This window comes from Stegastes partitus, unplaced genomic scaffold (genome assembly GCF_000690725.1).
Source record: "Stegastes partitus isolate 25-593 unplaced genomic scaffold, Stegastes_partitus-1.0.2 Scaffold142, whole genome shotgun sequence".
In the NCBI taxonomy this organism is placed as follows: domain Eukaryota; kingdom Metazoa; phylum Chordata; class Actinopteri; family Pomacentridae; genus Stegastes; species Stegastes partitus.
Window position 1 is genome coordinate 504,368 of NW_007577873.1, and position 16,665 is coordinate 521,032.

Genomic DNA, 16,665 nt, shown 5'->3' on the forward strand with positions numbered 1-16,665 from the left:
ACTTCTTTCACACATGAGGATGTCTTGTTTGGGACACTTCAGTTATAGTGTTACGTTTCAACATAAGATCAATAAATAACAATAAATATGAACTGTCCCATAGAAGATAAAGTCACGTGTGGGAATTAACAAATCCTGGCACACACTCACATACACAGACACACTCCTAAATGCAGCGCTCCAAGGCACGGGGACCGGGTGGGTGGGGGCTACTCAGTCTTTTCTGTTTTCCCGTCTTTGCTCTGGGGCTCGGCTGTTTTCCGGAGCTGCGTCTTTTCTGAGCTGTTGTTGATCTGTTGGTCGTTGGGCCCGCTCGTTTTCCCGCTCGAGTTTTTGTCCAGGTAGTTGAGCATCTCGCTCAGGACTGTCTGGAAGGTGCTGAGAGCTGCACAGACCGCCGGCGTGCCGAACCCGTGAGTGATCAGGCTGTCAAGGGAGGAGACGGAAAGAATGATCAGAACAGCGGCAGAGCAAAGGGCGTAAAAGTTAAAGACATCCGTTAGGGTTTGTGTGACACCGATAGCTGAAGTCGTGTCGATTTTCTCACACCTGCAGTGAAACCTTCCTCCTGCATTATGGAGCTTCAAATCCTCAAAAAAGAGTTTCTTTCGTCTGTCAGAAAAGCCTTTTAATGTCCTGTGATGGTCTAAACGCTGCTTCCACCCTGTTTCACAACAGTTCATGAGGAAACACTGAATGTGTTTCAGCAAATTCAAGGCCTAAATATGATCAAGTTTAAACATATACTATACAGATTAGAGCTTAATCAATTGGTATTTTGAACAAAAAGCAAATATTGTAATAATAAATGACTGTTTAAATATATTTTGACTTGATATTTTGATCAAGTCTCTTTGTCTAAAGCCGTCATAAACTGAATATTTTGTTCAGAACTTGTCATCATTTTTCACGACTTTTTAAAAATTGTATCGGCTAAACAATGACATTACAAAATAATGGAAATCATCTTTCATTTCAGACCTAATATATGATCCTACATGACCACGACAGGAGCTGTTTGAGTCTTCAGATTCCAATATGTGTATCTGTAGTGACTAATATGTTTATTTGACATTCATAAAACAAGAGTTAGCCAGTTCCCCTTCAGTCTAGTAAACCACACTGCTCTTATACATATTAAAAAACATTTGTACTACTCAGTCAGGTAAACCCAGACAATAGAATCATGGCATTTATCAAATCCATTGGAAATATGACAGCAGCACAAGCTAGCTGGATAACAACAGAGAGATAAATGCTTTTAAGAATCAGTTATAGCGTATGATACTTTTTTTTATCTGCCTACAAGCTCTCCAGGCAGGTTCATCCACAGCTAAGTACCTGCTCATCTCTCAGCCCAGACCCTTAAGCTGCCACAAGGATGCAGCTGCTTATACAACCGAGCTCACATCTTATTTCTCTGCCCAGCAGTCCACAGTACATCTCCCTTTAGAGGTCTGCTAAAACTTTCTGCACATGGTGACGCCACAGATGTGACATTTCTGCTAACAAGGCGCTGTTCCCTCCTCCTCTGTCATTTGTGCCAAGAATCAAACTGCACAGCTGCATCTTTCCAAAATGGCAAAGAGGTCAGTGGCAAAACATAGAGCAAGGCTCTGCAAGAAAATTGTCTTCGCTCAGTGGTTTTAAGTGTGACTTGAGGTTCACAGCATTATTACAGATGATTTTTAGCATTACTTTTTTTTAAATTCACGAGTGTTACCTGAAGTGTGTGAGGTGTCTCTGGATGTCCAGATCCAGGATGGGGGTCGGTCTGGAGGAGCCCAAAGGAGAACGATCTTGGCTCAACAAGTCCTGGAACTCCTTACAGATTTGCCTGACAGACAGACGGAGGGAGGGAATGAGGGTTTACCATCTGTCTGAGTCTTTTTTTTCCCCCTAACACCCATCCTCATCAATTTGGATCAACCCACACATATTTTCAAGTTATTTCTCCAAGCAAAAAAACTGAAGGACATGCAGGAACAAGACAAGTTCATGGCCATGTGTTGTTCAAAAACAAGCAAAACACATTCACAACATGATGCCAACAATGCTGCAGATGTAGAGTCGAAGTTGATTTTTTTTAACATTTGTCCAGGCTGTCTGTTTGGATTTTAGTCAGAGTGGAAATCATTGGTGGGCTAACTTTATTGGAAAAAAAATCAGCCTACAATATGAGGAAAAGAGTGGGAGCTTCTTCCCCTCAGCACATTCAGTACTCAGCGTGCAACTTGTGAGAGTTTACTATAAATGCAGCTTCTACTGTTAGGTATACACATGCCCTGTAGCCACAAATTTGTGAACACAATATTTTAAAATTCAAATACAGCGGAAGATGCTCTGTGCATGAAATTGTATGTGTTGTTCAGAGCAGGAGCTGACAACAATTTCTCCCTATTGAGCAGCAAGTTTCCATTTTCACATTTCTCCCAATCTGTCCTCAAACTCTGCTGTTTTTAAACCTTTAGTTTTAAACATGTTTGTGCAAGAACTTTTCTCTCAAAGAAATGGATGGTAGTGGCTGGAAACCAGGGACAGAACCAATGGGTGGGCACGGCCACCTCAGAGTAAGCGTGTATACCCCCCACAGCTAATAGTGAAGCCAGTTGCAGGACTACACTTGTATTCATAGAGATGGAGTTAGCGTCCAACCGTAATGTGGTTTAAATTGTAATATTAACAATTAGAAAGCAGAACTTAGAACGACTGTTTCAGATTTCTTAATTTTTTAATAATGGAGTTTTACGTGATAAAACAACACAAAGACGTATCACGCATATATCAGAGCCTTCATCATGTATTTTTACATGGAAGTCATGTCTGCATATGCAAATAATATAGAGACCAAAAATGTACGATGTGACCTACAGACATTTGCCACATAGAAAAAAAATAACGAACAAGTCAACAAGCGAGTAGTGGTCTCAACATGAAAACTGTCTGATTCAGCTACACATGGTGAAATACTGGGTTAAGTAAGAGCAAAATTTAAGGAATAGAATTTAAAATTAAAACAAAAAAAAATCTGGCCCTATCATTTTCACTCATACAAACACTATGTTAAATCTTCTAACCTGCTACATCCCATCACAGGCAAAAAAACATTCATATCAGCAGAATTTGAGAAGAAAGCCTGCCAAGCAAAACTTTCAGCTCTCTCTGTTGTATTTCTGTGTGTCAGCGTGTATCCATATGTGTGAATGTATGTGTGCATTCTTACTTTGTAGCCAGAACCATTTTCTTGCGTGCGCTGGTTTCTTTAGGCTCACTGTGCTGCCTCGCCAAATGTTCCCCCACCGCCTTACTGGGAAACTCTGTCTCACAGGTGTAGCCAAAGTCCCTGGCCAGGTGGAGCGCCTCACCTGAACACAGACACAGGGAAAGGACTGATGATATAAAACCTGCAATATGAGATGAGTATACATATCACAGGGTGAACAGACAGGCCAAACATCCTCACCTTCCACCAGGGAGGTGAGCAGTGTGACGTTGGCAGCTTTCCTCCGTCCTGCCGGCAGGTTCAGGCCCAGACGGTCTAGTTTCTCACGAAGACACCGGCCTCCATTCTTAGACTTCGCTCTGGGGACACGTAGAAGATAACTTTGCATCACATATCATCAAACAATCACATTTTACAAGACAGCAAAAGACTGAATAACTGGAGCACGTATCGTATCATCATCAGCAGCAGCATTGATCAACCAATCATTTCTCAGAACCAAAAATGCAAAAAAAAAAAAAAAAATTCTACAAAAAGCCTTGTTTAATTGAGTCTTGCAAGTAAGGATGGAAGAATATAGATTTGCTTTGATATGACAAAGCCATAAAGTTAAGCACAAAATCAAAGAGTAAAATAATTAAAACATGTCAACTCATTATATATTAGATAGGCTTTCTTTATACACAGACCTCTCACTGTGCCTCTCCATGTCTCTTTCTATACCCAAAGTGAGACGTTCTATTTTGGAAAACAGACGAACGATGATCCCTGTGGTTTATTATTCTGTTATGTGAAATTTATAAAACATATGTGCTTCTTTCTTAAAACTTTAAAGCACTTTTTGGAACCTGGGACAACTTTCTGCTCGGTTGATAAAGATGATTGTGTTTGTTCGACTTTTGGAAATGACACCATATGAGCACATTACACGATGAAAGCTCATATCATCATCATCTGTTAGAGTGATCCCTGCAACATTATACATTTTACCCCAAATAAGATCAGCAGCTCAATTACTTTTATTTATTTTTTCACTTTGTTGATGCCTCATCTTGTAGGACCAGCCATATTCTCTGAGCTCGCTCTCTCCACTTCCCCCCCTTTCCCTTTCTCTCCACCTCATCAATAATACAGCGCTGGCAACTCTTGCTTTCCTCTGGTTCCTCTGATCCTGGCATGCTTTGGCCTGGTCTCGCCTCCCTCTGGCTCCCTGGGCATGGCGGCGCGTGCAGCCCCGGCCCTCATTCGCCTACAATAGTCTTTGTAGGCGCTACAATATATCCTCTGTTTCATCTGAGGGCTGCAAAGACTCAGGCAGCACTCTCCAATGCTCACCAGCCAGATTTACACTTGAAAAAAACTGTGTTCAACCCTCCCCTCCCTCATCACACGCCTTATTTCAATATTATTGCATGCTGTTATATGACACGCAAAATAACATTCCAATGATCTAATCATATCTAATAGTAGTTGTTAGTTAGTGTAGCAAGATTGAATAGTTTGCATTGTGTTAATTGCTGTACACTGCCAGGTGTTTGTGTTACTTTTTCCACCCACTTACTATGACACTTACACGCTCTTATTCTTATATAACATTGCTGCTGTTGGAGGGACTTGTTGGAAATTTGGGTCTCTCCCTCTCCAGAGATGATCCGGAACGCCCCGCATGGTTTAAACATTTTTTGCCTAAAACTCTTTAAGGTGCTGGCCAGTGGTCGCAGTGGATTTATGATTTATGAGAGGATATTTTGGGCTTGGACTCCTAATGAGTAAGTTGTAGTTAAAATATTAAAATGTTTCTTTAAAGCTGTAAACAGCTCCGTCAGAAAGGCTAACGAGATGAAATGAGAGCATATGGAGCCATGATGCTGCTGCAGTAGTGAGAGAAGTTTAAAAACTGTTTGTCTGCCAACACATCTCTCTAAATCACTGCAGGTGTATTTAGAGCCACTAAAGAGGCTGTTGTGAACTTTTCCTTCATATGTGATCAGCTGTCCGTCCTGTGTGTGCGCTGTACTGACCTGCGCAGTATGCCGCCCAGTAGGGAGGCGTTGAGGCACTCTGGCGGGGACAGTCTTCTTTTCACCTCAGCGATGGTGACTTTGTACTTGGAGGTGGAGCTGAGCAGCGACAGTCGGCCCGGTACTGAGCAGAACAGGTCTGTAGGATTCACCACACACGTTCCCCCTGCACACACACACACAAAATAACCTGTTTAGGTTCAATGTGGACAAACAGCAGCATCTCTAAAACTTTGAGATTTTAGAGCCATAGTTGACCAGAAAATAATTTTTAAAACCATCAGATGAATCACAGAGTTAGGATGTGGATTTCCTTCTGTTAGACACTGAGCTGGTCACAAATCATTCAACTGGCAGAAGAAATAACTATATATTATTACAAACAGCCAGTACAGTGTAGTCCAAGTGTTCTGAAGGGTTTGATGGAACTATGACTTACATGTGCCTAAATCAATTCCTAATAAAGTAAATTAATTTTACTGCTGTGGCTCTGATGCAGGTGTTTCTCTTCATCTTTAGTCCCTCTGTGGCCTTAATCAATGTTCTGCCCACACCACTGTATGATTGGTTACAAGTCAAGTAAAACTTTGCTATAAAGACAAAAGATAAATGTTGAAAAGTTCTCTTCCAGTTAAACATATGTAACATAGGAACTATCAAAGGCATTTCAATTAAATGTTCAGTATAACTCTGAGATTTTACACCAAGATTTCCATTTTTACTGCAAACATAGATCAAGTCCAAATATCAGTTATTTGTTTCTTTCATCTCTACTAATGTGTAGAACCTGACAAAACCACATTAGTCAATCCCTGGTCCTCTGCTTTTGCACATACAGACCTGACTGTTTGTTTTAACTGACAGTAGTGGGCTCATAATTACACAACTTTAATTTTGTGGCAGCTAATCCTTATATGTGACTTCTTTTTTGTGCAACATGAATAGCTATTATTAAGTTGAAATAACGCACAAGCAAGCAACAACACTTCGGATTTCTTAACTGGTGCTCATTTTTGTTACCAGTATGCAGACCACAATAACACGTGGACTATTTTGGATGCCATCTACAGCTTGAGCAGGTTAGAATAAGCTGTGGCAACACCTTTATTATTTCGGTGTTACTGTACATTGTGCCCATAACTCCTGCTTAATCACCAAAACTGATGAAAAAATGAATGTAAAAGCAAAATACCACCAATAAAATAAAATGAAATGCATTTAAACATGTAGACTAAACTTGTATCACTGCCATTGCATGTATTAACAATACTGATTATGTTCCGCAAAAAATTAAATTGTTTTGTATTATGCTATAGATGCTTTATTTTGCAATTAGTCCTGCAAATAATGAAAACCTGCTGTGTTTGCTTCTATCACAAGAGCAGCAACAACCTTTTTCTGTACTTTTAATGTAGATGCTCTCAGGTCTATACTGAATGTATCCAATAAAAATCCATGTAGACCTTGAAAAGCCTTCACTCTGAAAATACATGAACATTTTGGTCTTAAAAAAAAAAAAAGAAAAAACCGAATGCATGAAAGTGTAAATGTATCCTCAACCCAAACTCTGTATCCATCAGTGAGCTCCAGCATTGGATTCACATTTCTCACACAACAGTTAGAAACATTTACTTTCGTCTAAAACACACAAATGTGTTTTTTTTTTTTTTTTTTCTTGGGAGAACTTCTAAGCTTCAGTGAATGCTACCTCTGGGACAAGTGTGCAGACATTGAGACTATTTTGCACCTTTGTTCATAGAGGGTGGCTTTAGCTGTGCACACACACTTTGCATGAGGTCTCCTTGGTTCTCGTTTCAAAGAGTGCCACATATCATTCATGACATGATACAAAGAATGAAAATAAACCACAATATGCCGACTGGATTGGAGCAATAATGTAATAATGTCTGAGCGCACACAATTACAGCAGTAAAGATTCGAGTGGAAAGTTAACGTGGAGGAAAATCGCTTCACCATTAAAACTTTTCCACCTGTGTGATGACATGAAAATATTTCATAAAATTCAAACAATTGCCTTCAAAGCAAACATACATTAAAGATGCAGCCTATTTTGACCATGTGTCTTTACAAATCACTTTTTTTCTGACCTGTTTTGATTTTTTTCTATGAACTAGAAGGTCTAATATCATTTGAATCAGGAGAATTTCCATAAACGCCACAAACTGTGAGCAATATCGTCGAACATGTAAGTTCCCAGCTCATCTGTGTACACTCTTCGCTGTATAGCTGCAAACACAATATATTATGTTTAAATAATGTTCCAATTTAAAATGAATCCTTGTGTGATAGAAAATGCACACCATCAAGCATCTTCAGTCACACTGCCATGATCAATGTGTTTCTCTCTGCACTTCACCACACTCCTTTTCACTAGTTAAATATTGCATGTGGTTTTATTTAAACTATGTACATATATTTATATTCCAGTTTCAGCTCAATATTTGTCTGTATGTAAGAAGTGTTTGCTGTTATCCCAGGAGGGGAAAACAAAACCTTCATTTAATCACCTTCCACCACCAAGTTGATTTCATTGTGTACTTGAGGCTCCTGGATGTGTGAATAAATGATTGTGGTTGTGATAGTGAAGGCTCTTTCACATTATTAATTGCATCTGAATCGGTGTGTTACTGGATCCTCCTGAAATATATATCGACTGCTCTGAGTAGGCCTATTATTATTAAACTTTCACTTGAACTAACGTCCCAAGCAGCTGAAATGCAAGGTTTCTGTCTGATGTACTGTAGGCTATATTCTATTATTCATCTGCCTCATTATCAAATCTAACAGCAGGGTGTGTCGCTTTGTTATTATGCCGTGCTGGATATGATGAAATGAAGAAAAGAAAAAAAAGACGCCATTTAGGCCGAACTGAAGGAAAGAAGAGTGAGTGAGTGAGTGAGTGCACACAGCAAATCTTTTTGGGGCATCAGTTTGGCCACCAACTAAGGCCTACATGTGACAAGCTGTAACCTACTTTTTTTTTTTTTCTCTCAGAATCTATTATTCACAATCAGGAGAAATGTGCTAGATTCGCATTATTTTGTGGCCGCAGGAAGGCAGTCGGAGCTGTCATCCAGCGGCTCGCACCTTTCCTCCACCGCAGCACCTGGACGGTCGGCTCGTGCGCACAGAGCAGCTCTGACACCATGACGGTGTGGAAACAAAAGCGTGTTGTAGTCCGGCGGGCAGCGCTTTGTACACACTGGATGGGACTTGTGTTTCACTCAGGCTGTCAGAGATGGACGGCAGCAGGTCGAGGGAATCGATTGATACTATTGGTTAAGCCCCCGCGTGTGCGTGTGCGCGCGTCCGGCCCGCCTGTCTATATGTGACACGAACCGGGCAGAGCTGTCTGTCAGACTCACGCGCTCTGACAGGGACGCGCGTCTGTGAAAGCCGCGGGTTCACATCATATTAATTCCCCTAAAAATGTTTTGATTCAAAGTAGTTTGTATTTTATGTTGCCAAGGGCAATCGAAAAGAGCTATTGCCGGTAGTGCAGTCAGTGGAGCGCGCGGGCCCAGAGGCGATAACGGTATTTAAGCAACGGAGAGTAGCCTCGGGCTGCGGCGCGAGCGGCGGGCGGGATCACACGCGGAATCAAGCGCCTTTTACGAGTTTGCCACGAAAATTAAAGAAAAAGAGACAAGGGCCAAATGCCATTCTCCTCATATTTTAACAACAATGTTTATAGCTCCAAAAAGCCCGCCAATGTCTTGACAGAAGAGAGAGATGTGCGTGCGCGGGGTGTAGTGGCGGGGGCGCGCGTCTGACAGATCAGCTTGATGAGCGCGGCGGCGGCTGCTGCTGCTCGAGCTGAACTGGAAGAGGGAGAGCAGGGTGATTAAAAACACAGACGACTCCTCCTAAGTAGGATCCGCATTTCTTGAGTGATTTTCTTTTGAAAAAGGTTATGTGAATATTCATGCCGCCAAAGCCGCAGTCAGAAAGAACAACATTAATATGATCTCGGCTGAATCCGGGGCCCCGCTCGGCATTAGCATATCAAAGCGTGCGCCCGAGGCGAGAGAAGCTATCGATACGGGAGCGGGAGGTAAAGCAAAGATTATTGGTTGTGATGGTTGCAGCGGCTGAGCTCAGGGCCAAATACGGCGCACCATTAACCGAAAGTGATAGCGAAGGGATTCCCGCGTCAATCCGAGAGAAAAGCCCCAACACCTAGGCAGAGCTGATGAAAAATTAAACCCGAGACACAGCCTTCCTCTCTGTGTGGAAAATTACACACAGTCCCCGCTAAAAAAAAAAAAAAAAAAAAAACAGCAGCGGGCTTTGATGAAGCAAAGAGCAGATCCACAGCGCGCTGGAGCAGCAGCAGGAGGAGGAGGAAGCCGGCCGGCCTGCAGAGCGCTGCTGCAGGCTCAGTCCACATCCACATCCTCCCCTCAAGAGCCGCCCTGAGCCGCCTCACCGGCCTCAGACCCGCGCTCTGTTTCTGCTGCTACTTTACACACACAGGTACACAATAAACAGCAACGACTACAACAGAGCTACATAAAATAAGGATTAAATGGCAGAATTTGCTCAAAAACAGCCAAACACGTGGTAAATAATAAGCACAATTATTATGTGTATTTTCCAGCACCTTTTAAAAAAAATCTATATGATTGAACTAAATTAAATGCTTCCATTTGCAGTAGATATTATACGGATTTAATTACTTTAATGTCAGATTAATTTGCTAAATTAACCCCAAACCTTTATACGTGTACAATAATACACCTCTGTTGGTATGATTATTTTCACTCTATTAAATTGCACTTAATTGACTTCAAATATTTTATTTTAACCTTGTTTTTCTTATTGTCTTTACACAAGCTGTGAGGTGATAATAATGGACATATTACCTAAAATCAAACATGATTAGAATGAAATGACGCTTTTATTTCATGAAAACAAACACAGGCGCCTCTTTGCACTTTGATTATATAGATTTCACATTTCAGATTGTTTTATTATTATTATTCCTTTTGTTCTGTGATGCACTTTGCGTTACATTCCATTTGTTTGTAAAGTGCCACACAAATATAGTGTGGTAGCATCAAAAAAAAAAAAAAAAAGAGTGTGTATTGTGAGGCGTGTGACAGGCTGTGGATGTGTCAAATGGTTTTATTATGTCAGACCTGCACAGTCACTTCAGGGCCATATTAATTCATGCCATTTTAATTGTCTCCGCACAACCAGAGTTGAGTGTGACTGCAGCAGGAGTGAGTGACAGTGGGAGTGGGGAGCTCTGTCTGCGCGCTTGTACAGTGTGTTAGTGTTTAAATAGGCGAGAAAATGTTGCCGCTCCTGCTGTAACACGTTGACAGCAGACAAGAGAGGAGTGTTCCGCCTGTTTGTCTGTCTGCTCGCTGTCTTGTCGTGTCGAGCCGTGAGCGTTCACGGCCTCCGGTGCAACAACAACAGAGAAGAAACGGGGCCTTACCTCTCCGGATGACGCCCCCTTGGCCGTTCAGCACGAGCCCACACTGCGCCTCCACGGAGCCCTGTGGAGACACGCACTCATTAGGACGAGCAGGGAGGTGAAATCACTTCACCCGCAGTTTCTGTTTTTGTTTTTTTGGTTTAAAAAAAAAAAAACAATGCTGCAGCACAGTTTACCAGCTGCACATACAGAGGAAATTACTAAGGTTTGTTTGTTTGTTTTTTTCTGTACATGTGTGCAGACATTCTCCATGAGCATGTATACAAGCACACACTGAGGTGACACCAACCTGCTGCAATGAAAATTAGAATTTAAAAAAAAACTGTGATGAATAAAACAACAGGATGGTAATTACGCGCAACACCATAACTTCCACTGTAAGCGTCCCTGTCCATGTAAACCTTAAAACGCACTTTTTACCCACTTTAGGTGAATAAAGGCGCACAAATATTTCACAAGAAAATGTGCTTCAAGTATAATACTTTCCATCATTAATCACTTTATCTTGCCACCTCTCTGTGGGGCTCCTACCCACAGGTTGGACACCACCACATCCACATACTTCTTTCCAGCACCGTAAAGTTCATCAGTAAAGACGTTAAAAAACAAACAAACAAACAAACAAACCAAAACCAGCCACCTGGAGTCCAAACACTGGCCCTGCTGCACTGCATGCCCTTTGAACAATTTTCTAGTGGTGGAAGCCTTTTTGTTAGAAAGTGTGCATCACTTAGCAGGCTTTGAGTAAAATTGAGGGCACAGTAAAAATAAATCATGCAGCTCACGGCTCACCCAGAAACGAGCTTAATTTGAGAAGCTTCGGGCTATAACTGAGGACAGCACAACTCATCCAGACTCACAAATGAGCACAAAGTGTCCGGACTGCGTTGCAGCAGCAGCAGCAGCAGCAGCAGCCACCAACCTGTTGGCTGATCACTGTGTGCTGCAAACATACATCCAGGCCTGCATGTATGGAAGCCATTTTGGTGCAGATCACACTATCAACAATGTCATCAAGAAAGGAGAACACGCGCTTTTTATTCAGAAAAACACTTAATCCCCCGTGCGAGCCTCGAGGCCTGGCCCACGCAAGCAGCGCCTGATTAAAATAAACTGGAAAAAGGGGAGCTTGTTGCGGCTCTTTCTTAACCAGCTCCTGCTCTGTTTCTTTTCTTCTATTCCGAAGCTAAAGTGATTATAAAATCAATATACAAAACGCAGAGGTCTTGCATGAATTAGCTTAGTGACGGGAGAAAGGTGTGGCAGCTGCTTTTGTTCAGCATGAAAATCTCTTTAACGCGCTCAAAGATGCGACCGGGCTGCACGAGACCAGCGCGCATCTGTTCCGTTCATACATCCGCCGCGTGCAAGCTCAGGTTCACCAGCCCTTTCTTTCTTTTCCTCAATAAAAGCTCCAACCTGCGCTCTGTATGTGCGTCCCCCACACTGCTAATATTTACTCTAGCAGCTACGCCTGCAAAATACAAACATATGCTATAGGCAGAGAGAAAAAATAAAAGGAAATAAAATAAAATATGTATTAAAAAATCAATAATAGCCCATCAATATAAAATAAATATTACAATTTAGCGAAATAAAATTACATTAAACTAACTACATTAAATTAAATAAATGCAACTTGACCTTTTAAAATCTATTAATTATAGCTACAATATCATAACGTTAGGTAATAAAATGCATTGTCCATTCATGAAATTGAACTTATTAAATCACGTGTAGAATTTTCAAAATAAAAATAGTCAATAGATGCAGCAACTTTAAAATGTAAAAAATAACTCCTGTTGTTTTTATTTTACGTCACCATCCACAGACTATACTCCCACAGCCTTTAAATAAAATAAAATGAATGCACTCAAATAAAACTATTTTCATAATAAACAAAAATATGTTTAGATGTAATCGTCTAAAAATATTTGAAATTAATAACAATAATAAAAAATTATCATGAGTTATTGCTACCATTGAGTGAGCAGAATAAATTGTATATAGTTGTCATTGTCATGAAATTGAAATGATCACATCACATGTAGAAATATTCAATTGGACAAAAAGTAAATTGGAACAGAATTAATAAATAAAAATAACAAAAATTATTTTTATGCCACACCCTTTAAAAACAGTGTGATAGATGCATTAAAAAAATGTTTTTAATATAAAATAAAAATCTGCTTAGTTTTTAGGTGTAATTGTTTTAAAATTATAAAAAAATAAATATGACTTATTATTAATAGCGCATCTAGTGTAAACGATAGGATGCATTCCGTCCATTTGCAGCACAGTGACACCAGAAAATATCGATAAAAGCGACACTTCATCGAGTTGAGTTAAATAGTTAACGTGACTGAAATTATGTGTCACTGTGTTAAATTGTGTTTAACTAGAGCCGCGTCTTAACCAGCTCAGATGTCGCTGCATAAGTAACAAAGTTGATTGACGTTAAGTCGGTAATTGGATAAACTACGGTGCTTTATGGTGCTCGAGCTGCCCATTGTGCCCTGAACCCCGATCCGTTAATCCGCCCTTTACCGGAGAATAGAGCAACCAGCGGCTTTTCTTTGCTCCAGCAGACAGCCGGACACACACACACACACACACACACACACACACACACACACACACACACACACACACGCTCAAGAACCGTGCGACTCTGTTTTCATCTCGACCATTTCTTTACATCGAAAAGAATTATGTAAAATATGGGTCACGTGTGTTTCTGGGAAAATAAAGGGCGGATTTGACAATAGGCTGGTATAGACTGCCAGTCAATTAACCTTTAGAAAGAGGCTGCCGCTCAGAGGACGGGGCCGGCTGGACCTGACATTTACTCAGTCTGGTGTACAGTCACGTTTGCTTTGGCAACCAAATTATCTCAAGATGATATCCAGTGTGATTTAACCCAAAGTAGGGCAGAGTGGTGGACGGAGGGAACCTACAGGCCACGTACAGCTCTGCACACAACAGAGCCCTGCTGCTGCACACAGACAGACAGACAGACAGACAGACATCTGGCGCTGGCTTTCTGCTCAATATTTTCTATTTGCTGTGTGGCTGCTACAATAGGGGGGGAAACTTTCTCAATAGTAGGCCAGTGGGGCAGGAGACTGGGGCACTGGGTCTGCTCACAGCTACCAGCTCTGCTCTGTCCTATTGTGAGCTGCGCTACGAGCGGCTCTTCCAGGCAGCAGGCTGCGGGGGGGGGGGAGGCCTGGGGAGGCCGGGGAGAGAGAGAGACGGAGGCCGCCGGTACCTGCAGGTCGTCCGCCGCGGGCGGAGGGAGGCCGAGGCCGGCGGCGGGCAGCAGCCTCTGGTCCGGATGGTGCATACCGACGCCGTAGGCCTGCGAGCCGTGTGACGTCATCAGCGACAGGTCATGGCGCCGGTAAGCGTCGAGGCAGCCCAGCTCGCGCCGCTGCTGCTCGTCCAGGCACGAGGACTTGAGAGCCGAGCGCGCGTTGTGCAGGTTGATGAAGTCCGCCGGCTCTCCGTGGTGGATCTGCTGGTAGTACTGGCCCGAATGCAGCGAGTTGAGCCCATAGGCCTCCGGGGCCACGGCCGGGTGGGAATGCTGGAACTCGTAGTGGAAGGACTGGTGGTGCAGGGGGGTGTACTGGTGGTTGGCCGAGAAGTAGGGCGAGGCGAACTCCGTCCCCGCCGGAGCCGGGTAGGTGAGCGGGGAGGAGGAGGAGTAGGCGACCGAGGAGTTGGCCACGGACTCCAGACAGCCGAGCTGCATGAGCCGGTAGCTGTTTGATCCGTCGTGACGTATCTACAAGATAATAAAGAGACGGGGAAATATATGAGCCGTGTCATTTAGCATCAGCCGGTGTCTCCTCTCTCTGCCTCCCAAACACACTCAAAAACACAACTCACACTCTCAAAGCGTTTTTTTCTTTTTTTTTCTCTCCTCCACTTTAAACCACCTGAAGGAGATGTCATTTCCACACGCCCGGGAGGGGAACGAAGCGCGGCAACAGGAGCCATCGGTATTTTTTTCCTCCCTTTGGCATGCCTGTCACTCTGCTCGCAGCGTTTTAAAAGGCGTGCTGTTATATATTATTATTATTACCGAGCTGCTGGCAAATTTACTGTCCCAGCTCTCTCGCTCACACTGGATGGGAGGTAAGCATTGTGAGACACAGCGGAGAGTGTTCCGCCCTAAAATGTTCTAATCACACTGTTACCGAGCCTCATTTGCTTCCACACACTAATAAAAAGCCCCGTTTTTACCGGCAGCTCCACTCAGAAACATTTCTCCTTCCATGTATTTTATTAGTATTATTTTTTGAAATATTACTAGCCATGCGATACATTACATCCCAGCTCCTCACAGCAAACCTCGAAATGCTTTTAAAGCAAACTATATTTATTGTGCAGCTCTTGCTATAGTTGGATAAATTAAAGGCTGTTGAGTAAATAAATGAGCCTACCTCTGCGTCGTGGACAAGTCCGGGGAAGGTCGCTGACATTGTGCTTTCTCCAAAGTAACCCGTTTTTTTTTTCCTCTCCTCTCTGGCCCGATCGAATAATAATAAAAAATGCCTTAAAATCCCCAAAAAGCGAGAGAAATGGAAAAGTCCCCCCTCGCGCGCTCTCGGTAACGGTAGAAAGCTGGCGGAACGCGAGCGTCTCCCCTCTGCACGGACGGGGCTGGCGCACGGATTTTGTACTTGCAGGGTATTTCTCGGCTGATGTCGTAGGTCCCTTGGTAATATAGAAGTTTTGAAAATTAAGCATCAGCACTGAGGAATGGGAGGACAATAGACGGAGCGGAGCATCCCAGGAGACAAGGAATAAATATTGTATCTTCGCCTTAATAAGGAACCAAGTGCTTCTTTCAACATTTTCTACGCTTTTTGTGGACATTTTCCTTTTTGACTCGTTTGTATTTTCACAAGGTCTCCTGCTCGCTTTCGTCGTCTTATATTTTTGTTTTATTCACATCGGCTAAAGTCGTTTTTACCAAAAAAAAAATGTACGGATTTTCGACAGAAATGTAAGTTTGCTTTGAAATATTTGAAAGCTAATTTCGATCATTATTAACGGAATTCCAATAATACTAATAATAATAGTAATAATGAAAACTGGATTTTCTTTTGTTTCTCGTGATGGATTTAGCGCCAGGCTTTTCATTTTGAACCCGGTTTTCGATGCTTTCTGCATGCTGCTCGTGTTTACATGTATTTTCACCCCTTTCTGTTTTCTGCCTGTTTTCATTTGTAGATTTCATAAAGTCACAATCGCATTTTTTTTTTCGATGTAAGAAGACAGGATTCGATTAGAAATAATCTATTTGGATATCTTATAAATTAACACAGCCTAGTTTACAATATTTACCAGTAATGCTAATTATTCTGACTTTTTTATTTTACTTCTATTTTTTAATCGTAAATGCATTTAGTTAAATCAGCAGCTCCGATTCATTTTTTTTCCTTCTTTTTTTTGTTGTTGTTTCTAGTGTTGCATGGAAAACAGCTTTTGATGATTTTTTTTCTTCTTTATTTGGGGGGAGGGGGTTTACAGTGAGTGTTGCCTTTGTGAATAACAGACCTTTTCTCATCTGATATCAGCTTTGTGTGTGTGTGAGGCGTGTGCATGTTTGGATCGAAGAGTGGATGATGGCCAGGGCTTCTATTGTTGTTATGACTGTGCTGATTCACTATTATTATTATCATGTTAAAAATAATTGTGATATTTTTTCGGTCAGTCGGTCATCCTCGTGACCTCTCTCTCGTTCTCTCTCTCTCTTTCTCTCCCCCCTCTCTCTCTTTCTCTCTCTCTCTCTCCATCTTCGTTCTCTCTCTCTCTGTCTGTAACTCACCTGAGCACGCGCCCCCGGGGTGGTCCTGCCCTGCTGAACGGAGCCGTGATGGTGTAAAGAAAGATGGCAGAGGAGGATGCTTTTGTTTACACCTATTTCAAACGCTTATTGG

The 16,665-nt window shown here is 42.2% G+C and overlaps 1 protein-coding gene across 1 annotated transcript; it reads right to left on the reverse strand.

Moving 5' to 3' along the window:
* Positions 1-209: 209 nt before the first annotated feature.
* On the reverse strand, positions 210-15,201 carry tfap2d (transcription factor AP-2 delta (activating enhancer binding protein 2 delta)). Its single transcript, XM_008279039.1, has 8 exons — positions 15,163-15,201; positions 13,983-14,501; positions 10,712-10,772; positions 5,245-5,410; positions 3,464-3,582; positions 3,224-3,365; positions 1,724-1,837; positions 210-426 (listed from the first exon to the last, which is right to left on the reverse strand). The coding sequence occupies exons 1-8, from the start codon at positions 15,199-15,201 to the stop codon at positions 210-212; spliced, it is 1,377 nt and encodes a 458-aa protein (XP_008277261.1).
* Between the last annotated feature and the right edge of the window lie 1,464 nt (positions 15,202-16,665).